This window comes from Leptonotus elevatus, chromosome 5 (genome assembly GCF_054856555.1).
Source record: "Leptonotus elevatus isolate MCC_2025b chromosome 5, RoL_Lele_1.0, whole genome shotgun sequence".
In the NCBI taxonomy this organism is placed as follows: Eukaryota; Metazoa; Chordata; class Actinopteri; order Syngnathiformes; family Syngnathidae; genus Leptonotus; species Leptonotus elevatus.
In genome coordinates this window covers 17,201,068-17,227,939 of record NC_141243.1, presented here as the reverse complement: position 1 = coordinate 17,227,939, position 26,872 = coordinate 17,201,068, and the positions used below count along the sequence as shown (strand labels likewise).

Here is a 26,872-nt window from a genome sequence, read left to right as displayed (position 1 = left end):
TCCATTGAGCAGCTCATTTGGATGACATCTGTACCAGTAGCTAGTTTACATTTTTCCTCCACCTTCATCAAAATAAAAACAAATCTGTGTAACTTCGGTGTTTTTTCCACTCAAGCAGCCCAGGACCTACCTAGTCTATTTTATCCCCTTGATCCTTTCCCTCTCTGAAGTTCACATTATAGTGAGGTGGGAATGATCAGAGAGATGTGCAATAAACAACAGTAACAACATAACACGCCACAGAACAAAAACAATGTTTTAGGCTCTAATGATATGCACTCGATTTTGTCTCACATATTCTGTCACACACAATGACTCAGACTTCTTTTAGTCACGTTTACACTTAACTGAGCTTATGGGCACACTCACACTTGGGCCATTTCTTCCGTACCGTACTGAAGCCTGATTGAAGGATCTGGTCCTGAGCACAAAAGTCATCCTCAGCTTATATGGGCATTAACTATCATTATATCCAATTTAGACCTCATGTCTTATCCTTAGTGACGTTTTTTAATATGAACCCTCCATGTTGTTATACGACTACTTGAGTAAACAAAGACCTGCTAAAGGAGTGTTAATAGATCTCGAGCCAGATGGGCCCTGACCTTAAAACAAAGTGAAAAATTACAGTCTCATCTAAAAATTGGAGTTCTTTATTTCTTCCTTCTGTGCTTGTGCTCGGAGCTGAAAAACTGTTGATCTAGTTCCTGTCCATTCTAAACGGAGAACGGTATCACTACAGGTGCCAATTCCTTCAAGTTTTATGTTGTTAATGGGTTGTGACTCGTGGATGTGGGTTCCAGCAGATTTAGGGGGCAGACAGAATTAATCATCATAATTAACAGATAAACTTTATGAACAACAACTTCATTGTTACATTGAAATGTTTCGAGTTATAAGGCACTGGCAGTGTTTTACAGTCCTACCCTCCTGGATAAAATTGGGTCGTTCCAAATAAGAGACAGTTGGGTGTGCTTTTTTCCAGAATAATAGAAAATACTTGTAGTATTTATTTGTGTTGGCGTCGTAGTTCTGTAGCAATAACTTTCATCAGGGTTAGTATTAGATTCCTTAGAAATGGAGTGAGTACAGTGTGACCTTAGCTGGTTATGGTTTATCAGCAAATCAAATCAAAGACAGCACCATCAACATTTCGAAAGATTGCCAGAGATAGCAGGAAATAAAAGTACGTGTATTAAATAAAATGTCATGGTTACCATGGTTTCTCAGACTTCTGTTTTCTATGTTTTCCTCATTTTGGCTCCTAAGCTTATCTCGGAGGCTAGAGTAGATCCTGTCAGGGATTCAAATACTTCAAAGGTCACTGGAAGTTAGAATGAAGACTTCAACCAATGTTCTTGCTTCAGATTTGCACGCGGGATAAGGGCACACTGCTCAAGACCAGTGACTTCAGCTCTTATTCCCAAATTAGGATTCCTTTAAATTAGCCACACCTGACATCTTATCACCTCCTCCTTCCAGTTGCTTTTTACTTCCAAAAGTGTGGAGCTGTTTTTTTCGACCTCCGGAGGTGGTACAGTAGCAGTAGTCTCCATTTGCCTCACCATTTTGTTTGCATGACACATTGCGCATAACCACTGAAACATAAGTGGTTTGCGTTGCAGTTGCAGTTACAGTTGTGTATGCAAATACATTTTCAAAAGCTTTTACACTACCATGTGTAGTTATGAATGATTTAGTTACTCCCTTAATTAATCATTTGCCGCATCAGTTCAGTAGTTGTGTAAGAAATAGCAAAGAATAGCAGCAATTTGACAGAACGTAAAGTCATCACAGAAGTGTAGAAATCTGAGGACTTATTGTGCAGGTGCTGGAAAAGTTGACACAGTTACTCACACAGTTCGAGGATGATCGGTTCTAAAAGTCCAGTGCTGCATTTAAGACAGCTTTCCTTAGGCACAGCCATTATATGTAGCTGCAAATGAGAATTGTAAATATTGTAAAGAATTTTTCTTCTTTTATCTATCACCTTGTTTTCTCATCTTTAACATATCCAATTTTGACATGGACACACATGATCCCAAGTGCGTGTGAGATGTGGACTTCACTTTGGTACAGCACTTTATTCCAATACAAATATAATTACATATGTAGGGAGAAAGGCGCACATAATTTATACAAGCAACGATAGTCTCTTCCATGACACTCTCGTGACTTAGACATCACAATTCTTAGAATGTCATGAGAGTTTTGCATGAGAGAAAGGGTTGGTTGTATTGTGTTCACTTGTCTGACATACTGTAGGTAATCTGTAATGACAAAGTTGTTAGGCAGCCAGCAGTTCTCTGGCTGCTAAGGAGCTTGCTGACAACTGGAAGGTTGAGAAAGAGGTGAATGTTGGATGGATTTTTTCTGTATCTGTCATCTTCCAGGTTACACATCAACACTCCACTGTTGGCTGGAATGACTGAATGACAGACAGATTGATGGGTTTAAGAGGTAGACATAAGGATGGATGGATGGACGATCAGATGGATGGATAGATGTAAGTGGAATAATGGATGGATGACAGATGGCAGACAGACAGAATGAATAAATACTGTAGATGCTATGTAAGTGGATGGATGATGGACAGATATAGACATGGGTAAGTGAATGGATGACTAGAAGAAAATAAATATATTTCTCTTGGGATGATGTTGGGTCAAGGGATTGCTGAATGGAGAGTTGTGTGCAAGTAAAGACAAACGTCGGTTGGATAGCAAATACTAAATGCAAAGAAGATGGATATTAAACGGTTAATAGATGGCTGGAACAAAATGTAACTTGCTGAGGATGATGTGATGGATGAACAGACAAGTGAACTGTACAGTATTTACAGAGCTGTATTGGATAAATCAATGGAATAATGCATCACGAATGGATTTATGATGAGAGTGGCTACATGGGTGGTTGTAAGGATAGATAGCGAAATGGATGGTTGACACATACATGGGTGAAAGGATGGATTAAAGGACAGTTGTGTGTATGAATAGATGGGCACCTGAATAGACTGAGAGATTGAAGGTTTGACAATTGTCTGGATGAATGGATACATGGATACTGGGTGACAGAATAATGGGCTGTATGGATGAAACTGTATGTATGGTTTGATGGAGAGATAAATAAAAATCAATCATAACAAAAATAAATGAATGGAAATAGTAGTGCAGTTTTATGCCGATGCGGTGTCCAAGTTTTTAAGGGTGATCTGAACCAAATTGTTTCTTGAGTTTCATGAGTACTTCACAGTATGTGACACAGACAGCCTATTCTGCGAGGGCAGTTTTTGTGCATAGATTCTGTACATGGTATATGGCATCTGTTTTATACCACAGCACCAAGTTCCTAGAGAAGACCTGCTGGTATTCCCTCTGTACACAACACAAACTGGCTAATATTGGCACACACTCATGTACATGACACAAACACACTGAGCATGGCTTCAGAAATACATTTAGTTGATAGTCCATAAGTTTTATTTTATCTCAGAGTTCCGCATGTTGCCACAAGTCGCCATGACTACAATTTTGCTGGTAATTAATAGCAAGTTTGTTGGATGGTGAAACTGAACATGAGTTAATCCCCAAAAGACTCCAAAGAACCAAACCTCCCCTTTTCTTTCTATGTCCATGAAACTTTGATAATTTATTTTGACCTCGTTGACTAAATGCAACTGCCAAGCCTTAAATTATGTTTGTTCTGATGCAATAATGAAATCACAAAGCCATCTGCAGTATATCTCAGTTTCTAATTACTTCCAAATGCTGTTTTTCTTCTCCTCCATACTGAAGCAGTAAAACAAATAAGCAAACACAAAATGGTCTTAAGGAAAGTATACTGTACTTTTTACATATACTATAAGTGATTGCTGGAAAGTATTGTTATTCCCCTTAAGCAATAATGGAAACACAGTTAAAGGAGAGATCACTGATTGAAATGTGACTCTCTTCACATTTACACAAAACACAGCTGACTTTCTAGGGGGCAGTCCATTCTTCTTGGCATTTCACAATATTATACAGTGCACCCAGGACAGCTTTCTTTTTTTTTCACTTTTGATTTCCATTTTTTGGGTGGCTATCCAATTTGTAGTGGAATTGTGAATACATATCACAATAAAAAGGCAAAGCGCACTTGCAAAATTAATAATTTAAGACTATTACTGCAGATGAGCGGCGAATGCTTGCGTTGGATTCGCTAACTTTTCTGAAGAATGTTGACGAAAATCGGGGGGTCACCTCTGTCACGGCCGATCTGATTTAACATAGTGGAGCATGTAAACGGCAGATTGGAATAGATCTTGTCACATCATATGTGAACAGGTGGCCAAAAATCTTCATTGGTAATGATTTCAATCGGAATGACATAAAAAGTCTCTGGCGCCTGTTAGTGAACCAGTGGACAAGGAAAACTGCAACAATTAAAACTGAGATTTAGCCAGCCAGGCTAAGGAGCCAGCCGAGAGAGACAGAGAGACAGAGAGACTGAGTGAGAGTGTGAGTGTGAGTGTGAGAGAGTGATTTTCACAGATTTTTATTTGGGTCCATTTATGTTGCTGTTTTTGTCATTTTTTGTAATATTTGTGTAAATAAAAACAGCTCTTTCTTTCATTCAACACAATCTATTACATTTTTAAAACAAAATCTAAGTTTAAAAACATTTTGCCATTTTTTTTTTTTATTCTTCTTAGCAAGTCAGTATCCCATTACTGGTGAGCTATTTTTAGAGCAGACCACAGTTGTTATTACAAGGCTTGTGCCTCATTGCCCCCGCCTGAGTTCACCCGACGCGGTTTTTAGTCGCTAATGCGAGCTGGCGACTGCTAAAGCTGCTGATGAAACCCAAAATTTGCTACATTCTCAATCATTCGCCGCTCAGTGAGATACCAACTTTAGAATGATCATTCCTGAGCTGACATCTTGTGAGATATGTGGAAATCAATCTACCAAATTGGTAGACAATGCATCTGATTAACTCTAGGTTCTACTATAAGTGCTTACTGATGTATCGTAAAACTTTTCTTTCTTAGAGAGCTTAGTATTGTTCATTCGTTAATCTTACCGATTCAACGTCATCATCATTGCTCTCTCTCTTCTTTTGTGTGTGTGTGTGTGTGCGTGCGTGCGTGTGAGTTTGTGCTCACCAATACACCCAAAACCTATTAAAAATCCCATACCCTTCACCCAAACCAAATACTTCAGAATCCTGATAGAGTCGTGAAGTTGCCAGGAGACCCGAGGAGTGACCAAAGAAAAGAGAGAAAAGTGAAATCCAGCACCGACCAGACACCACCTACCACACACAGGGCCACAAACCAGAATCTTTCACTAACCCCAGAAGCATACAAATTCCAACAAACTAGAGAGATCTCAAGAAAGGAAAGACCAAAGAAAGGAAGGATAAATAGATTAGATGAAGCAGAGTGAGATCCACAAACAAGGAAGAAGCAGATTGTGTTTGAATTCCGGTAGATGCTGGTGTGGTGGATCTGGCATGCATGAAAAACCTCCACCAAAGAGGGGAGTCGTCGACCCCGGCCAGGACAGGGCAAGCACAACCCCCAGGGCCCCCCAGGCCTCGGCCACCAAGACACAACAACCGGCCGGAGAGCAAACCCAGGAGACAGGAGCGCCCCTCCACCCCAACACGGCCTGCGCCCCTAGCCCATCGCAGCACAACGGAGCACGGAACAACCAACATGCCCGCCCCCCCCACACACACACACGCACCCCCCACCCAGCCACCCGTACCACCACCCCCCTCCCCCAACAAGGCCATCCCCCCTCAAATACCGGGGACCCCCTGTACCCAGGAATCTGTGCCGGAGAGAGGAGTAGCGGGGGCACCCGCACTCACCCCACCTCCAGCCGCGTGGTGGGACGGAAGGGGGGAAGGGAGGAACGGGAGACATGAGGTGCCCCCGAACCCCAGGCCTGGCGGGAAAGGTCCCGGTCGTCACGCCGGCGTGCCTAGTAAAAACTAACCCTGTTACTGAGTTCGCCAGCTCGCCGACTGGCAAACTCTACCCCTGCATTGTGGATGTGACCCCACCCAATGTACACCACCCACTTTTTCTCTATTTTCATTATCCTCATCTGCGGCACCTCATTTCGGAGATTAGGAATCTGCTGGTTACATGTGAACCAAGCAACTTGTACTCATACAGGGAAATTCTGGATGCTGCATGAGTTTTTCTGGGGCTTTTCTTTGCCTCCCTCAGCACTTTCTCACACTGTGGGTTTGAAGGAGTGTAGGGAAGACTGTTGTTGTGGGTGCCAGCATAAAGGCGTTTGGAGAGGGGGAGCTTGGGTTCTTTTGTAAGCTTCAGCGCACCAAGCCCGGCTGGAGACCCGCAGACCCTCATGGGCCCGCGCCCATCACACGCTCATTTTTTATTAGCTGACACGAGCCGCATGATTGATGGTGTAGCTGTTAGCTTCTCATCTGGCCTGTTGTTTGTCTGCGATGAGGAGGCGTTGACGGCTCGGCTAAATTTTCATCTGTTTCCCCGCTCCACTGCTCCTCCTGTAATCTGTTTCCAGTCCTCTGCATGGCACCCTCCCCTCGCGCTTTCTGTGTTTGTGTGTTCTTTCATCATCGTGTGCATGTCTTCACATAGTCAACTGTGGACATGTTGTACTGATAAGACCAACATTCTGATGTGAAGGCAGAAGGATAAAGAGGATAAAGGGAGTCGGAACACTTCCTTCCTCTATCTCCTCTCATCGTGCCTGTTATTGTTACTCCTTTCTCAGCGATTCCATAGCAAAGATGAAGATTTGTAGCGCTATTTAAGAGTGATCACATTGAGTAAAAAAAATAATACAAATCCTTACATCTGCTCTACAACTAGGAGGACTCCTTCTTCAGCTCATAAATCTCCCTTTGAAACTGAAAATACCCTAAGGAAAACCACTGTTGATTTTAATGTTTGGCCTCAACTAATTTTTGTATTATTCATCCTTTTTGGACTTGTTTAATGGATGCAATCAGTAAGATAGACCAAATGCATTTTGTCTCCATGCGAGGAAAAACAGTTCCAACTTTTTTGCTCGTCAATCTTTAATCGTAATATGCAACGCATGCTTTTAGTTGTTGTGGAATAAAAAAATAAAAAGATTACTTGTAACACATACTTATATAACAGGGATGTTAGATACCACTTTTTTTTTTAGACCAATAAAAGTACAAATGTCTCAAACTCACTCTATTGGCTCTAAATACTCACCGATACCTCTAGTACTTTTGATGTATAAAATTTCATTTAATGCAATGACAAAAAATTGTGAACAAAGACCTTTCTTTGTGACGCAGATGATGATTCGCTGATGTGTCGAACTGCTGCAGTATTGGCGCCAACTACTTGTACTTCTAAGGAAGACTTACTGAATGTCAGATTTTTTTTGCCTGAAGTATCAGTGGCTGGTATCAGCATCCTCCATGAGTCCCCGATACCTTAAAATAAGCCCTTATATAACATGCAATAGAAAGTACATCAGAACCAATGAAGGAATGTTAAATGTTAAATTTCAGAGAATCAAACCCAAAATTGCCGCTGTGAAAAAGGTCATTAAAACAACCAAGCTAGTGAAAGACTTTTGAACAGCATTCATTTTATTTTTAATTACTAAGAAACTAACCAGTTTATTGCTGCGTTTTGCGTTTGTTTGTTTTCATTGCTTTTAGCCGCTTTTGCCACATCAGCGCCTGACTGAACACTCTATGACCCTCATCTAGAGCTGTAAAAGAAATCTCCCTCCCAGTCCCCTGTGTCTGTGTTTTCTACTTTATCATCCCTTTGTTGAGCCCATAGAGCATGCATACTTGTCTCCAGTGGTGCAAAACACAAACACACCAAGTCCCTGCATGCATGAAGGCCCACTTTCTTCTCAGAGGATGTAGACACGAGACAGAACCTCATGCTGCAGAAACATTTGCCAGACCTTGGGTGTCGTCATTTTGGGTTTGGGTGGCTGCTTATGTGTCCAGAAAAAGCAGACATGGAACATGTATATTTAAAAAGGACATGTGTGCAGAGGGTATATGAGGCACACAATTGGCTGTCAAGGATAATAACCTTCCACTTATGTAAAAAAGTGAATAGGATGAAGAAGATCATCCAGACTCATCAAGTTGGGGTCTTTTTGTGCAGGCCCAAGCCTATTATCATGATGTTTATCTGTAGGTTGCTGTTCTGAACCCCCCTGGACATCATATTTCCTGGGGGAAAATGTGTAGTTACACCAGTTAGGTTAAGTACTTGTCATCAACGCTGAGATGCTACAGATAACTCCACAAATTCCTCCATTTGAGTAATTGGAGTCATCCCTCCTGGAGTCAGGTCACAGACACATGAAAGGAGATTTACCTCCACCTCCCTTGCAGCGGATAAGGAAGAACCCATGTTTGTTGTAACAGGTTAAAGGTCAGATATCATACGGATCCGCAAGTTTGTTGTAAGGTCACCGAAGATCAGGTTTGTTTTGTCTGTCGTCGTTTTGCTGGATGTAAGATTAGCCCTTGTGTAATGGTTGTGCTATGGGAATGAGGTCCAGATTGTGAAATTCATTCATGATTTCTTGTTAAAGAGGCAGCTTTGTTCGCAGTCATTTTCAGTTAGTATTTGTGTAACTTCTTTAAGATGATAGCCATCCATGCTGTCCATCAGTGGACAGATTGACAGCGAGTGTTGTGTTTGATTACGGCAAATGTAACCCCCACCAGGTGCATATGACCTGTGTCAGCATCTCACATTTTGGCTGTGGTGTTGTGTTCCATGGTGCCACCTGAATGTTCCACAAGCTGAGCCTGAAAAAAATCAAGTCAGCTTTGATCCCACCCTGCGGCCCGGGAAGTAAGTGGGGTCTAATCCACAAAAAGCCTTAAAAAGACACAGAGGAATGCCTGGCACACAGCACGCCATTCACCCAGGGATTAGACTCAGCTCAGCATCACACACTCATTTACTTCACTCCATCTTCCTACAAAGTACATATACTCATGTTCGGCGTCTGTGCACTTGTATGTTGAAGTTTGGCGTGTACATGTGGGCAAAGAGATGCTAAGCAGCGGCATTATATTATTTATATACGAAGAGCTAAAATGCTATGAATCTATTTTGATCTTTCTGAGAAAACAATGACATTGGATTTATTTACCCAGACCTGTAAATTTTACAAACATAAATTTTATATTAATAAACACTCCACCCTTTATTCTGAATGAGTATATAATATACTGTATAAACAAAGGTTTTGAGGTACATGTATACGTCAGGGTTTCCCCCAAAAAACTTGCTAAGCCTATTGGTAAGGGACGGACTGTGAAAAAATTCCACCCGGGAAATATTGGTCAACGGGTGGGTGGTGTTGGGGGGCGTTGATGACAAACGGCATGTGCCATCGACGAGGCGGGGATTGCGATTGCGGATGGCGAACGACATGCACAAATCCTGTTCGGGGGCGGCACCGCCATCCAGCACTTACTATTTGTCGTGCGTTGAGAAGGGCAGGATATGCGTACTGGGCGGTCTGTGGGGGCAGGAAAAAGCACTGGGTGGGAACCAGTGTCTTCATCGATTTAATCAATCAAGGGTTGGCTGGATATTTTACTTCCCTTAAATCTTAATTCTTTATCTCACTAAGTCATTTTCTATGCTGCCAACTTTGTAGTAACAGTAGAAGAAAGGTCCTTCTGTTTCATCATGACTGTGCCCCAGTGCTTAAATAGGTCCATAAATGCATGCTTGGTTGAGTTTGGTGTGAAAGAACTCCTGACCCTCCACTCCATCAAACAATCCAATATCTCTAATCTTTTTGCCTTTCACATTTTCTTCTGGATGAATGGATAGAAATGTTATATAAAGTGGAAGCTGTTCTAGCTGTGATTGCGGGAGGAGGGGTGAATAATAGCCAAGTATCATAATACTTTTTAATGAGGTGGTATACTCGTAAAGAAAATCACCGCATAGGATTGGAAAATGTTGTCATTCAGTTGATTATATGTTATTCAGTGAATAGGACTTATCTCTGATGTTTTATAATCTCGTATACTCACAACTATTCTTAGCAAGTGCTCCTCGTGGTTTTCTGACGTGTTGTTTGACACTCTTAAAGTGAGCATTCTATTTTGGGGAAAGAATAGGAGCTGTCTAAATCAAAGTGTGCCAAGCTGGTATGTTTAACAATAGTACATGGCTTAGATCAAGCCCACGGCAAAAGATTCCCCACACCCACTTTCAGAATGTCGGACACATGGACAGCTACACTTTGATCAGCCGGATTTCCATTCCGCGTAATTAAAACATCAATGTTGGGAGCCTGTAGTAAGTATACTTGCAAGACAAGCTTCTATAGCTGTGTGCGGGTACATTCGGACAAACTTATTTGTTACTTCAGTCTGCCAAATTAGAAGCCACTAAGGTTGCCTTCATTTTCATGTGAGGGATGTCTGGTTAGTTGTCTTGAGTTTTCTAAAATATTGACCTGCACGTACAGTATTGAAAAAGAATGTTGACATTATGTATTCTCACAAAGCAGCTAAATTCAAAACGTTCATCAACTGTTCACACCCAGGGTTATAAATTAGCTTCTCACTTTAAAGTAAATACGTTGTACAAGTGGATGCACACACATACACATTATTTTTTTGCGGGGTAAATTTAATTGAGGGGGGGAGTAATTTAGGAAAGCCAGTAAATCAAAGGCCTCTTTTCCACATCTGCAATCTGACAGCAATTTGAGAAAGTGTCGTTGAACATTTTTCATCCAGACAAATCCCAGAGCAGGGCCCAATAACGCCCCACTGGAATGATCCAAGGGGAAAATAAAGAATTTGGGTGTTATATGAGATGTTCCCGAGGTAAATGACATATCCAATTCTGGTGGAATTGGTCAGTGCTGTCCAAAAGGAGTTAAATCACGAGAAAAACAAAACATGACACACGTGCTGTTCCCAGTTCATTTGGAGTCATGTGAAGAGAAGCAGGTTTGTGGTTTGCGATGAAAGCACAATTTATCATTTATTATATGCTCCTAATGACTGCAGATTGGCAATCTCGTCCGTCTTGGCTCAAGAAGGACGCCCGCAGTCACTATCACACAGTGGATGTGCTCAACAAGCACGTTTGTGCCTGGTTGCCTCGGATATGTCTGCACATTTGTTGGAGAGGACTCAACTCTTTGTATTGTTTTCATGAGTGTCGACGGACAAATATAGCTTATTGAAACCCTACTCTAATGTGTACATGCATTCACTCATACCATATTAGAAGAGGAAAATCACATAAGGCTGACGTGGCCAACGGGAGACATTGTAAGTGTTCAAAGCGGCCTCGGACAAATAAACCCTGTTAGAGTGGACGTGTCCTTCAAACACTGAGGGCCAAGGTTTCCCTCAGCCACTTCTTGAGTGTGTACAACAGAGGACATGGGCCGTGTTCAGCTGAAGCTTTGTGGATTGGGACAAGCTTGGCTACAACTGAGGACACAGCGCCGGAGCACTTGTCAACCTCTGGGAAGTAATTAGAGTCAGACCAAAGGGTCTCATGGCCAGGAAATTCAGCTGCATGGTTTATTCAGAACAGCTTATTCTGTAGTAAGAAGTCACGCATTTTATGTATTTTTTTGTTATTTTATTTTATTTTATTTTTGGAAAGTCAAGGCACATTTTACATTAAAGAAAATCTAAAGAAAGTGGATAGAAGGGTTCATTTAATTACCTCCTGCCATCTAGTGGAATAGCATTTAAATTGTTCTGCCTGTCACTGTACGTTGCTGACATAGATGGCTTAGCTCAGGGCTCAGGTAATGGCCAATCACAGCTCATCTTGTGAAAGTCACATGACCAAATTCAGAAAACAGGTGAGGCAGTTTGCCATAGAGATGACTGAAACACAATATTGCAAGTGTGTTTTCATTCATTTTGTTATTTTAATGTGAGATTTTATCAGCTCCTTGGCTTTTGTTTTCACAATTTGAACGTTGGACTTTGCTTATAAAGATGGTGAAATATTATCTGCAACCCAAGAAAAAAATAGTGGTTATGGTTTGCTATATGTTGGCTTTTCTTACAATCTTCAACTACAGCTGTCAAATAAATGCGGTGCCGTTAAACACACAATATCTCCCTCTGAGACGTCGTATAAAAATGGCTAAAAATAATACACTCTTGTTATAAAAGTACCAGAAAGAAGGATAACATGAGACTTTAAAAGAGCACTTGTGTAAATAGCAAACTCTGCTATGTGAAATCAGGGATTAGTTGCAACATTTGGGTTACAGTGAAACATTTTTCGTTCAACCTTTGGCCCGATTATCACCTCTGACATTTCCAGACTGTTTGTGTTTCTTTCACCATTGAATTTCACAGCCAAAGTTGTCTGTGTTTCCAGATGGCAGGACTAACGATGAATGATGAAATTATGAACCACTGCAAAAACAAGAACAGTTACAGTAAAACACAACCAGCTACAGCAACATTAATTTATATAGTTCATTATTTTAGTCCCAGAGTGCAGCTCCGAGCAGCCCATCTAATATTTCAACAGCAAGAAATATGTTGTTTTTGTGCGTTGATGTTGGACGTCTTTTTCTGGCCTGTTGTTTTTTTTTTAGCTGTTGAGGACGCAGGATTCAAGGCTGTGGTGTGTCGGGAGTGTTTTATATTGAGAGGTCACCCACGCCCTGCCACACCAAACCAGTGGTGGAGTATGTGGCTTCTTGTTTTGGCTGCTTCCCCTCGTGACCGCGGGATTAAGAGAAGTGGGGAAAAGGGTCTCGCATCAATGGACAGGACGCCACGCACACTTCTTGAAAGCGAGAGAGTGAATCACTGAGTGAACGTTTAAGGTCGATCAGGGTCACCAGGGAGGCATTCATCAGGTGTTTGTCTCTCTTAATAAAGCTGAAGTGTGTATGCCATGTCATCGGCCTGTCACACACTTTTATTAGACATCTGCTCCTTTCAAGTGCAGGAAATGTTTCAAGACTGCAAGCCTGTCTCACCACATTCTAACGTAAGTCTGCAATTCAACAGATGTGCCCGCTGCTAATTGTAGCCACTTCACATGAACCACAATTTGGTTTGCTTGCATTGCATTAAGAAAATGGTTTATATGTCACTGCTTGTGGGTAAGACCATGAAAGCAGCAAGTGCAATTATTTTATAAAGAACAAAAATCCACTCAAGAGTCTTTGTTTTGATGTAAACGCCAGAGAGCTGCTGTGGCTATTTGGTGCTGTAATGTAGATGCCAGGCCAGTATACGTATTAACAAAATAAATAATTTGTATTCCTGGGTTTTTATCCCCCAAAAATCTTTTAGATACTGTTTGTCTATGTATTTTTGCGTTTAGGAGTTCAGGTGCACCTTGACTAATGAGTTTTTCAAGTTTCAAGCCGTCACTCGGCCAATTTTTTGTGCTCTGTTGTGAGACAAATTATGAGATACGAGCAAGCTTCAGGTATCTGATCTTTTTAGTGTGTGACGCTACTCGAAAAAAAAAAGATAGCTGCAGTCCCCTTTGCACTTTCAGCTGTTTATTGAGTAGGACAAACTGTCAATCACACAAATACAAAATGAAAACACTCACAAGGAGCATTGACTGGTTCACTAACTTCCATTCAAGCAGCAAGTGTTCAGTTTAAGTTTGAAGTTTTCACACATTGGCAGTGTGAATTGACTGTAAACCAATCCAGGGTAGGCCTGGCCGATATGACCAAAAATAAATCCTCGATTTTTTTTTTCAGTCAGTCGATTACGATTTTAATCGCTTTTAATCTAATAACCCAATCAATGATTTATTTAAAGGTTAATTTTTGGGTGGAAATTATTCTGTGCAAAATGTTCAGACAACAATAATGTATGCTGATTCTAAATCTAAATTCTAAATCTGCCTTGTAAACCACCCATCCAGAATTCTGCCACTTGTGCAATATTACAACTCACATTAACATGTAACAGAATATAACAACAGCTTTTAATAATCCAGAAGACAAAATTCAATTTAGCACATTTTCAACGATTCAGTTTTTTAAATGACGATTAATCAAATGAATTAGATTTATTGCCCAGCCCTCATCCAGGTTGTACTCTGCCTTTCAACTCAAGTGAGCTGCAATAGACTGATTCCCTATGACTCTGAACAGGACAATCGGTATAGAACATTTACGGATGGGCGATGCGGTATCGGGACAGTACCTTAATTTAAAGTATCGGTACTAGAAATTTGATGAATAGAACATTGCCATTAATTTTAAGGACAAATGCTATATTGGAATATATACAGTAGGTGTTGGTTTAACGTTATCTGTCTTTGGGGGGGGGGGGGGGGTTGTATCAAAAATCAAAAGTATTGGTATCAGTGACAACTCAAAAGTTGAGCACTCACTCTCGTATCGCAGAAGTGGCATTGAATACACCTATAGAAGATGAATGGATTGATAGTTTAAGTACAAATTACATAGTGCAGGTAAAATATTGCTGTATTACACTGACAGATTTTTTTCACGAACATTCTTTTTATTGCTGTCAACATTTGCCCAGTAGAAATGTATCTGCATGCTAATTTGGCTTGCCTGGATAAACTTGCGGCAAACATTTGTCATCATTGTACAGGGTTGCAGTGAAGGAATGGGAGAATCTGTTTCCATGCTAGTGTCATACTGAGCAGATTTATTGTCTGGAGGAGGTCTGTGTTGCTGCAGCACAAAGCTGATGTCATGTTTTTCTTTAGTCAATAACACAGAATCGTGAGAATTCTTAATGATCCATTTTTAACGTAATTATACAAATCCCATGTCTGTTTGTTTTCAATAAATCTATCAGTCAAAAGAAAGAAGACCACCTAACATGGAGAAGTTTAATGCAGTCATAATTTTAGTGAGCTTTCAACATTTTGCCATTTAGAACAAGGCGGAAATTCAAAGTAATTTCAACTTTGCCAGCTCACTGGCTTTCTGTGATTATTCAGAAATGAAGAATAACATCCAACCACTTAAATTTTCTCTGTTCAGGAATGCAAGTAAAAGTCTATAATTGAATGTATTACATTAATCATGTTTTATCAAGAACAATAATGACTAAATTTTATCATTGAAACTATTATTTTAGTTTAGGATTTTCTCCACACTGGTGTACTAATCAATACAGAAACAGATACAAGAATAATGGCAATTATGCTGTTAAGTTGTGGCAGTTTTTGGCATAAACCTTACATTCGGTGCCAGTCTAATCAATTTGTTACACTGAACAATATTTCCAGACTACAAAAGAAAGCTGTTGTCATGTCAACAAAAGTCAATGTTTTTGGTTCAAATGAGTCATGAGACAACATTTCCCGTCTCTCATAGAAAAACAGACCACCACCACACCCCAAAACAATCCAAAGCATAGGGGCTGGACTACCTGCTTAGTAATTAGAGGCAAAGGTGGTAGCTGTCGTTAGCGCTCCATTTTCCCATGATTAGTATCTTTTGCAGGTATTCTCTTGATGAAACCCTCTGCCGAGGAAGTGGGAGATTTATGGAAGGCATCCTTTGCAGAGTGTCTACCTTCCCCACAGCTCCTGTCTGCGAGTGCCAATGGGAACTCACGTCTGTAGGCCAAACAAGCGCGCCTGTCAGCAGTCACCCCACCAGTCTGACCACCGGGCTTGGTGCTGCTCTGTAATTACACACCACAGCCTGCTGGTGGGAGGGGGAGACTGAGAGCCTGTCAGTGCCGTCAGCATCACTAAAAGCATGTGTTGGAAAAACAGCGAGCGATGGCGAGAGGGAGAGCGAGAGCGAGAGGGAAGGTGAGGTAAAGACAGCTCTGTCTGGGTTGAGGTAGGAAACCTCCTCTTTCCTGTGAGATTACAGGCTGTGTGGATTTGAACACATCTGCTTGGGCTGGACATATGTGAGAATTGTCCCAGGAGGAGTGGGACTCATTTGTCTAATAGCCCAGAATAGTATCACATTCACTTTGTGCTGACCATATGGGTAAAAACCTTGACCCACTGTGGTTAATCTGGACCTCTTAAGTCATTATCTGGGCTAGACATTTGACAACCAAGGTTTGGAAAGATCATTTTCTTTTCCAGAAGCAAGATCCATAAAGACATGCTAGGAGGAGTTTGGTGTAGAAGACCAAACTTCAAACTTATCATGAACCTGTCAGATCCAACATCATTGACTTCACACATTTTCTCCAAAAATGTGCAAAGACTAGCATCTTTTAGAATGTCTTCCTAGAAGAGCAGAAGCTATTATTTGCCAAACAATATTCAGATATTTCAATAATTAGCGCACGACATTTCAATGAGCTCCTTCAAGTTTCGCTGCCATTGACGGCTATAGACGTCAAAAATTCATTTTAACTATTTCTATTAGTTTAAGATTTGTTTCCACATTTGTTAACAAGAGTATGAAAACCTAAGAAAAAAAATATTGTACATTTAGACCAGATATAAAATTTGTTAACTATTGAAGTCATGTGATTTTTTTATTTTTTTTTAAATCGCCTGATGCCCTCATTTTTAATAATCTTTTCTTTTTTGGGGGGGGAAAAAATATTATTTAAAAAAATAAAAGATTTAAAAAAATAGGTTATCAGGCCATTAATTTTTTTATTGTAATTAATCACATGACTTCAATAGTTAACTCACGATTAATCACACATTTTATATGAAATACAATAAAAACATTTTTCTTGGTTTTCATGCTCTTGTTAACAAAAGTGGAAAAAATGTTAAACTAATAGAAATAGTTCAAATGAATTTTTGACGTCTAAAGCCGTCAATGGCAGTGAATGAGTTAAGCAAACACTGAGATAAAAACGCCAAGAAACGAGTGTTTTTTACTTTCATTGTGTGCTTTTAGCTCAGGGATGGGGAGGTGGGGAGGGTGCCTCATTTTTCATCAGCTCAGATATACGACAAAAATGTCATAATGTGATTTTTTTTTAAAGAATAATCCCGCGCAAAGGGCTGTCGTGTATAAAAATTACCATTCAAGGACAGCACAAAACTACTGAACACCAAACCACAATTAAGTGAAATAACTCCATCCATCCATCCATTTTCTGTACCGCTTGTCCTCACAAGGGTCGCGGGGGTTGCTGGAGCCTATCCCAGCTGGCTTCGGGCAGTAGGCGGGGTACACCCTGAACTGGTTGCCAGCCAATCGCAGGGCACACAGAGACGAACAACCATACTCACAATCACACCTATGGACAATTTGGAGTGTCCAATTCACCTGCCATGCATGTTTTTGGAATATGGGAGGAAACCGGAGTACCCGGAGAAAACCCACGCAAGCACGGGGAGAACATGCAAACTCCACCCAGGAAGGCCGAAGCCCGGACTTGATCTCACAACCTTTGCACTGGGAGGCGGACGTGCTAACCAGTCAGCCACCGTGCCACCAGTGAAATAACTTATTTTTTCACAAAGAAATCAACTCACTCAAAATGTTATAATTATTCACGTAGGCCTACTATTATGTGTGTCCTGTCCCATGTTCCTTATCCCCCGCTATTATGGTTGAGTTAATGGCCATTGAAATAAATTGGAATTTTTTTATAATTTTTTGTAAATCCCAAAAAGTCTTAATATGTCATTTAAGATTGGTCAATACTTTGTGAAAAATAACACGTGGACTGACCAAGAGTATAGATTTTTGAAAAAATATAAAATTTACTTAATTGTGACTTGTGAGGTTTCAGCCTGATATGTATTTCCCACTAAAAACAGGGGTTGTCTCCCCAAGAAAAAAACTGGGGGGGGGGGGGGGAGAATATTGGTGAAAAAAAATCAATACATTGATGAATCTGCAAGTTTGTGGGTGTCCATTGTAGTGAGCCAGCGAGTCGTTAGTTGCCCATCCCTGATTGAAAGACAGAATTTCAAATGTATTCAAACAAACTGAAAAGTGCAACCATAAAGTCTTTCAAAAATACTGTATGCATTTTCTGTGGCCTGGTGGGTGGCGTGTAACTCCTGCGAGCGTGCATGTGAGTGTCTGGGCATGAGTCGTGGCCAACAGCAGCTCATGAGTGAGTGTGCTCATTATGTTTGTATTTTTCTTTCCTCCCGGTGTTCAATAATATAGCGGGGAACACATGTTCATTATTGTAGTTGCACTGCTTCATATGGACTCTTCAAATCTGACCTTTTATAGTTTTTGTCGAGGCAGAATTGACTCTAAAACGATTGTGCAGGTGTACCTAATTTTGAGGATTTTTTTTTTTCTATCCTTGAGCATCCTTTTTACCAGACGCTGCCTTGGCTCAAGTGTTTGTGCTGCTTGATGAGGTGAGATGTGTGTGCTGGTGGCAGGGACCTCTCTGACCCGCCATGCTCTCACCTCAAGGTCTTGGAGGCTTCCTTGGCGACACCTCCTCTACACTTGTAAAGCCGAACACATGCAGACACGGCTGCCTCCATGTGCACTTGTTTTCAAACACAACTTAAACATAAGGTATCTGTTTAGTTTAACTTGACTTTTCCTCGGGGATCAATTATGTGACCACACTTTCCCCCTCACCTGTAATTACAGTGAAGCCCCATCCAGTGTGTGGGCTTGTACCTTTTTTCCGCCTAAGAGGCGGTAGAGTTGCACTTGTGGAGGAAGAGGATGATGAAGTGTGTCAATCACCTAATTATCAAAAGGTGTTACCATGGGAAAATAAAATAAACACTTAAGTTCAGATGCAGGTTTGCAATGTACAGAGCAGCCAGAGCTATAAGCAGTTGACATATTGTTTTGATATAGCATTTTTCTAAAGGTATCATGTATTATAAGCATTACACATGTCCTAAAAGTCCCCATAATCTTCTTTTTTCTCATTTGTTTCATGTGTAATTCAGCTGAGTGCCAGTTTGACAAGCTTTATAGCCATCAAACTGTTCCATAGCAAGTTTATTGAAACCGGATCTGTTCTTGACAAGCTATGGGAATGGAAATAGGAAGTCAAATCACTTCTATTGGACTTTTTGTCCCTTTTAAGACTGACAATACAAAGTGCGCGCTAAGCGTATGAACGTACTGTGTAGTCACTTTGTTCAGCCCGCCTCGTCCCAGTTTGGAAGAGTTGCGCTGTCTGTGATTAGTGTGTGCGTGTGGGGGTGTGCTCGCCGCAGCACTGCTATTCATCCTGTCCGAGGCTGTGCAGAGACAGAGACAAACACCCTCAGCGCCCACTAATGATGCTGCAGCGCTGAGCTCAGCTAATTGACCAGACAGAGATGGATCAGGAACTTTACACTCTGCTGTGTCTGCGAGCTGTGGTGTGTGTGTGTATGTGTGTGTGTGTGTGTGTGTGTGTGTGTGCCTTTGTGTGTATGTGTTGATCTTTGTGTCCTGCTGACTTTATGCTGGATCTCCACAATCTTCCAAACTTTTAGAAAAAAAATATAAAAACAAGCTAAGAACTGCGAACTGTGAAAATAATATTTCATGTATAAAAGCAGTGACAAAAGCAGGAATTCATGGACACCGGAAACAGGATGTTAAGAAAAGTGCTTGTAAATCTGTGAAATCTCAAAGAGGAAGTCAATCCAAAAATTATATCCTATGTAGCCTCACTAGTTTAAACACGACATTCTGATTAATATTACGTTTGTGGAATATAAATGAAGCAGCAAATTCCACCTGTTTCTATCCATCCCAGTAAGCGGCCATTTTGTCACTTGCCGTCGATTGAAAATGACATCACATTTGCTCAGGTAACAGCCAATCATCAGTCCGGAGCTGAGTCGTGATTGGTTGTTAATATGATGTTGTCTTCAGTCTACAGCAAGTGGCAAAATGGCCGCCCCCAAGATGGATGAAAGCAGAAGGATTTTGATGCTTAACTCATATTCCACAAATGCAATATTATCACAATGCCGTATTTAGACTAGTAGGGGCACAAATTGTAAAGAAAGTTTTTGCGTTGACTTCCTCTTCAAAGAAATCAACAGCAAGGTGTCATCATCATCCATGAAACAAGGAGTATCCTGCTAGCTAACATGTAGCACACACCAGAAAAGACACAGTTACAGTAAGTTGGGTTGTGTAAATTAAAACTCACTGCCATTGGCCGCTATAGACGTCATAAATTCATTTTAACGATTTCTACTAGTTTAACATTTTTTTCCACTTTTGTTAACAAGAGTATGAAAACCTAGAATTATTAATTAAGATTTATTATTATTACGATTATAATTAATTAATTACGATTTAAAAATAATCATTTTTAATAATCTTTTCTTTTGAAGAAAAAAAATAATTGGTATTATTTTTCCAATTTTTAATAATCTTTTCTTCTTTTTTTCAGAAAAATATTATTAAAAATTAGGAGCGTGAGGCGATTACTATTTTTAATAGAAATTAATTGCATGACTTCACTAGTTAACTCACGATTAATCACAAATGTTATATCTGTTCTAATAAAATAAAAACAATCTAGGTTTTCATACTCTTGTTAACAAAAATGGGAAAATTTTTAAACTAATAGAAATAGTTCAAATTCATTTTTGACGTCTATAGCCGTCAATGGCAGTGCATGAGTCAAGTATTTGCAGCAAAAAAAAAAAAGAGTTGTATTTGCAGGAGTTGCATATGAGGCTTGACAGTCCTATTAGTGAGATCCTGGCTAAACGATTCGTTACTCGATCTGACCTTCACCTTCTCCTACATGCATGACATGAGGCAGCCCACAGGCAGAAGACTCATGACTTTTTAATAAGCCCTCTGAGGTTTGATAAATGAAGCGAGAGGAGATATTTACTGAAATCACAATTTTAGGCCTGTACGGGACAATCATTCTGGTGTGCAGGACATATTGGAGTCACTGTGATCTTCACTCATCTCTATCTCTATTTTGCAGCACCAACAGAGGAAGCGATAATTCAAGGAGTGTTTACAAACAAATGACAAAGGCAGCATGTGCAATAGAATAGGACACGACCCAGAACCGAGGGCAGGATGGCCTCTGGCCCACTGAACTCTCAGCAGGGGTATTTCTCTAATGAATAGCCCTAACTGGCTCACTCATTAGGGCCCAGTGCACCGAGAGGGCATGAGGCCAAATATATTCACACGTTTATTTGACACCCACCCCCTGATGGGGCAATTAGCCCACTGAGAAGCAAACAGTGAATGTCCATGAAAAGGCATGGTGGTATCCGAACTATGATGGCGTTACGGGTGTTGGATCTCATGTGAGGCCTGAGAGTGGTCCTTCCTGCCTTTCTTTGGACTCACTCGGAAGCTGGCAAAGAGATTTATTTCACCTTTGAAGATAACGAGACTGAGAGTAATTGTGTAAAAAGATGTGTGTAGGAGACACTTGTCCTTGTGCCAAATGCGGCTTATGGCTGGCACAATAACCCATTTGTGGGTGGGGAAATTGAGGCTTAGAAAAAAGAGAAGCGGTGCCTGCAAGGGGTGATGTCTACATTTCCTGTCCAAAGCCCATTTTTGGTAATTAAAACCAGCCATCACTTGTGCATAAACACATCCATACGCCACACAGTGCGTCACTGCAGAATGTCCAACACATCCACGTTTGTGTTTGCCTTGACTGCTACATGGTTTACATTGTTATCTAAACATGGAGGAGGTTGCCACATTTTAGACAAGTCTTATGCTGCTTAAATCCATATTTATCTACAGTATAATCCTCAGGAAAAAAACACCCACAAGCCAAAACACTAAGTGGGGTTTGAGGAAAGGGATTCAGTTTCCCACAAACCACCTTCTCTGTGTATATTTCGTACCTTTCTTCTCTGTGTATCTGCTTTAAATTCCCAAATGTTTTTCCCCCTGTGGGACAGTAAGCCTTCATTTTGATATCCTGTTTTTTTGCTAGCAAGCAATACAGTAGATTGTGAAACGTTACACGGCCATAATACGTTAGTGAACTTGACCTTTGCAACTCATAACTGCAGGTGCTTTTGCATTTTTTCAGTGTAGATGGCTGCTGGTGACAGAATGCAAGGAAGTACAACTTCCTGGTTGCTAATGAGGTTCTCTGCCAAACCACTTGTTTGTAGCAAGAGCACCTGGCCAGAGTAGGTCCAGACCAACACGGACAAAGGAGTTCGGCAGTACCACAAAGCCCACTGAAAACATCCAGAACCCACAGACACAAACCCCCACACTTCATAAAATGAAGGCAGGACAGACAGAATGCAAGCTCATTCTCTTGGCACAAGCAAGCTATTGTTTACCCGCTTTCTCCCATGGCTTCCCGATGTTCGGCTGCTACACAAGGAACAATGCAAAAAGGAAAACTTGGCAAGGGGGCACGATGTACACAGTTGCCTCTTTCAGAAGTGGCAGAGACAAAAAATAAAAAAAGACGATTACACTTAATGTGTAGGGTGTGATCTGTAGCTCAACCCAACTATAAGCAAGAAAATTGGTCATACACGTCTTTTAACTGGAGCTCAGAAGAGAGTTTGCATTACACTATTTTATCTAAGCTGCACCAACTGCAAGTTCATTTTAAAAAAAATTGTAAATGATTGTACGGTGGTGCCTTGAGATTTAAATTGAAATGTTTCCAAGCTCGTAAGGCAAAGCACTCAGATCTTTTCAAGCCTAAAAAAAATATTATAATAAATACATTTCTGGTGTTGCTCGCCTAATCGTTCTTCACAAACATAGATGGTAAATCCAGGTCCAAATGATGATGACAAAATCACCACCATACATTAACAGAAGCCCAGAAGTGTTGATTGAGAAGGATTTCATGTGTATACGTCCAGTGTTTATGAAGTGTTTATTTCTGAGTGAAAACTGAAGGCCCCACCTTTTTAAGGTTTTTTTTTCTTGCCCCCCTCCCCCTCTAAGCTGCTGCACTTGCATTCCCCCTTTATGGTTACGCAGGTCAGCTGACCAGCTGCTCATAGATGTAGCAAGGATGTAGTGGAGGCTCAGAGAGGGACAGGGCTTTGTAGGCTTTTGCTGCTCCCATGTATGGAATTCAACTGTTGGTACACATCAGAAGGCCTCAATGTCCACTTTTAAATCCGTTCTTAAAGACCTGCATTTTCAGCATGGCTTTTGGTGTGAGACATTTTCATTTTCGATAGTATTGTTTGAACACAGGGCAGCAACAGTAGCGTGGCGGTTGGCATGTCTGCATGTCAAGACGTGTGGATATTCCATCATAAACCTCCAAACCGTTTTTTTTTTTTCAATCTTCTCCTTTGCTGTCATCTTCAATGACAAATTTCACAGTTGTGATTTGAACTCTGAAGTTTCGGGCGAGAAGGGTCCAATTCTGCATTTGAGTTTGGAACACACACATTAATACCAATATCAGGACTTAAAATTCAACAGGTCTTCAAACAGGCCGCATCAGAGCACATTATGACTTCAAGTCTAAATGACAAGAGGTGACATCATCCTGTCTGTTTATCTTCTACAGATGCAGGGAAACAGCAGGTGGCTCAGGAGGCAATAAGAAAGCCGTCCACCCTGCGTCGCCCACCTGCACGCACAGGGGAGCCCCTTTCATGTAAGAGCTACCATGTGTTCCGACTTGGCCAGTAAAATAAGATTGGTGTAAGCCTCCTGTGGATGTAAATAACTATTTTCTGTTTCTTAGACTGTCTCAACTGCAGTCGAATCACAGCAATGAATGACAGGCTGAGTTCGCTAGAGGCAAAGGTTTGTGCACTCTTTCAAGTATGTGATTAAATATGTTTCATTGCACACGTTTTAATGTCTCGCATCACCAGGTCCAAGTACTCACTGCCTTGCCATCCATATCTCAACGCCACCCTTTGTCCAGAGGAAAAGTTACATCTGAGGCCGCCTTACTCTTGGGGGCCGCTCCTGCTCAGGGGGCTCCCGGTGAGCAGGGACCTGCTGGTAGGTATACTTATGTTAAATATTTACTACCTGCACTCTAAAAACAGTTGGGTCAAAAGTAACCCAATCATGGATCCACTTTATGGATCAATTTGACCCAACTTTCTGGGTTGTTTTTATAAAAAAAGGACCCACTTTTTTTGACCCAAGTAAAAGATCTGACCAATATTTATGAGTTGTTTTACACTAAAAGACCCGTTTCTTGACTCAAAGTTGGGTCACATAGACCCAAATAGATGATCGGTCCATTTTGACCCATAGTTGGGTTATTTTTGACCCAACTGTTTTTAGAGTGTGAAGTAAGTGTGACTTCACATGTTGAATAATCTTTCACCATTATCTTACTTTTTTTTCACACTCTCTACCTGCTCACATATGCACTTATTATATATCCTGTTTCCACCTCTCCACATACAGTATACTCATTTCCTCCAGTCTGAGTAAGAGAGTCATATGAGGTGCACGCTTACAGAGCTCAAGGCGAGCACTTCACCTCTTCTTTCCTGGACTCCAGCCCAGCCTTGGCTGTGGCTGCTGTAAAAAAAAAATATTTGAACACATAAACCTTGATGCGTTGAATATTAATACGAGAACAATTGTCACCTTTATTGAGTTCATCACTTCAAATTATTGACTTTTTTTTAAATCACAAAAACATTACCGTAAAGATCACAAGAGTGTGGATCATAAAGGAATGATCCCAGTTCCATCAACAATCACTAACTTGGACACTGCTATTTACTCTTGTATGTGTGTTTTTGAGCTCAGGGGAAGTAATTAACAACAGCTCAATAAAGTCCTTCTATTATAGGTCCCCAGGGTGAAAAAGGCAGCGATGGTCTTCCAGGCAGAGATGGTAAAATTGTGCTCACAGTTGATGTTAAACCAAAATCATTCCGTCTGTATGACTATTGACGAGTGATGATTATCTTCACTTCTAAGGGAAAACAGGTTCTCGGGGCTTGCCAGGTCCCATTGGGCCTCGGGGTGAGGCGGGCGCAAGGGGCCCAGCTGGAAACCCTGGTTTGAAAGGAACGTCAGGACCTTCAGGTAAGACTGGGCGTCACAGAACACAAAGTAATGATGAAATAAACTTTGGCTTAAATTTGTGCATCTGGGGGAGGATAGAGAACGAGAGGGAGAGAGAGAGAAAAAGAGCATTTCTTTCCTCTCTGCTTTTGAGACATTTGATTGCCTCACTCCTAACCAAACACTTGTGGAAACACGACTGAGCCATGATATCCGGCTTTGGGGTGTTTGTCTTTCACTTAAGCCACTTGGTCAATCCAAAAGGAGCTCCAGCTGTAACCAGTAGCGCGTTCCAGACATTTTGGCTGTTAACTTTCTGAATTTGGGCCCTTTGTTTCATTTCAATTGGATGCTTTAAATGGTGCTTTTTCAGTGTGCATTAAAGGTCTAGATGACTTCTAAAGTCAACTATAGCGCGGACGCGTGCTGCTAGAGCTCATGGTCACCAATCAGCGTATAAACAGAGGAATAAACCTGCTCTATATGTTCAGACTTCGAATAAATCAACTGTAGGAAAAAGTAAATCCACAGGCAGCTGTGACTTGAATGATAATAAAGCAAATAGTGGCATGTGTGTCATAACATCTGCTCTCGACACGCACTGTTATTTCTCCACTCTGGATCATGAAGGCCCATAAAATGTGTATGACCTGTGTTCTGAACCTGCTGCTGGATTAACGAGCAGACATTGACCAATTAAATTTTTTTACAAACCTTCTCCCCGAGGAACGCCTTACAAATTCAACCTTAAATGAATATAAACTATATATACACAAATCGCAGATCCGTATGCTTTCCATGTGGCCGTGATGTTATTGTTTTTCTTTCTTCATAACTTCATAGCCACCCTAAACCAGTGCTACATATTGTATCGAAAGCTTTACTTTCCTCATTGTACTTATTTTTATAGAAAGATAAACGTGGGACTGGATTGTGTCCAATATAATGCAAATCATTTTTTAAGACAGGTTCATGGGAAAATGGGAGAAAACTGAACTTTGTGTCATTTTAGATTATGGTGACAAATGCAAATATGGTGGAATATATTTTTATTCTATCTGGTCCAGGTAAGCAGGTCATTTGAATCGTTGTCCCATATTGCAGCTCAGACTTCCCTCCCGTGCTCCCACATCACCACAGCTGCTTATGCTGCAACTTTAAGAGAAAACGACCGATATGGGTGTCAGATCAGGGTTATAATAACATTACCTTGCAAAGTAATAATAATAAAAGTCAGTTGTAGTATGGTGCCATGCCACAGCAAAGAGAAAGGTGCTGTGTCTGGACCTTAAGTCAAAAAAAAAGAACAAGAAGTGGCCACATTGCCTTTTAAAACCAAACAATGATGTCAGATGTTGTTCTGGTACTGCCTTGCTTCCACCCTTAAAGAGCTGCTGGAGGGGATACGCTTCCTCTGACTGGCCCATGCAAGCTTGTTTAATATGAATTAACACCTGTAACACTTTATTGCAAAAAAAAGTAGTGCTTATTTGATTTTCTTTAGGGTCCTTCCGCCTGTTAAATGCAAAGTCAGTCTAATGCACCGTCATAAAAACATTGGCACAATCATGCTCCAATAATCACCATTATTTTAATATTGGTCCTCCTCTCTTCCTCTGTGGGGTTTTCTATAAAAGATTGCTATGGAGTTAGACTACATACTGGAAAATTGTGATCTAAAGTTATGGTTTTGGTAATAACACTAGCTTTGCTACTTAAGCATTTTTAATGAATAATGTTTGATATCTTGTTCATGTCAAGTGGGAATGTTTGGAAACTTTTATCAGAAATTGACTCAAAGTGTAGCAAAATGGTGATTTAACACATCTATAGGTTCTGCATTCAAGCTCTACTCCGGAGAGTTCTGTATGTTCTCCATGTCCTTGTGTGGGTTTTCTATGAGTTAATCCTCTTAAATAAATAAAAAAACATGCTGCTAGATCACTCTAAATTGTCCATAGGTGTAAATGTGAGTGAATGTTTGTTTGTCT

At 40.8% G+C, this 26,872-nt stretch overlaps 1 protein-coding gene across 6 annotated transcripts in view; it reads left to right on the top strand.

Moving 5' to 3' along the window:
* Positions 1–26,872, top strand: part of emid1 (EMI domain containing 1) — a 54,725-nt gene that overhangs the window by 18,610 nt on the left and 9,243 nt on the right. For all 6 annotated transcript variants that reach the window (XR_015094871.1, XM_086076436.1, XM_086076439.1 and 3 more), the window contains exons 4-8: positions 23,407–23,496; positions 23,587–23,648; positions 23,720–23,852; positions 24,664–24,708; positions 24,795–24,902. Coding sequence is in view for 5 of the 6 variants with exons in the window: in XM_086076436.1 (XP_085932562.1) it covers positions 23,407–23,496; positions 23,587–23,648; positions 23,720–23,852; positions 24,664–24,708; positions 24,795–24,902 (438 nt within the window). In the remaining variant the exon portion in view is untranslated. The remainder of the gene's footprint in view (positions 1–23,406; positions 23,497–23,586; positions 23,649–23,719; positions 23,853–24,663; positions 24,709–24,794; positions 24,903–26,872) is intronic.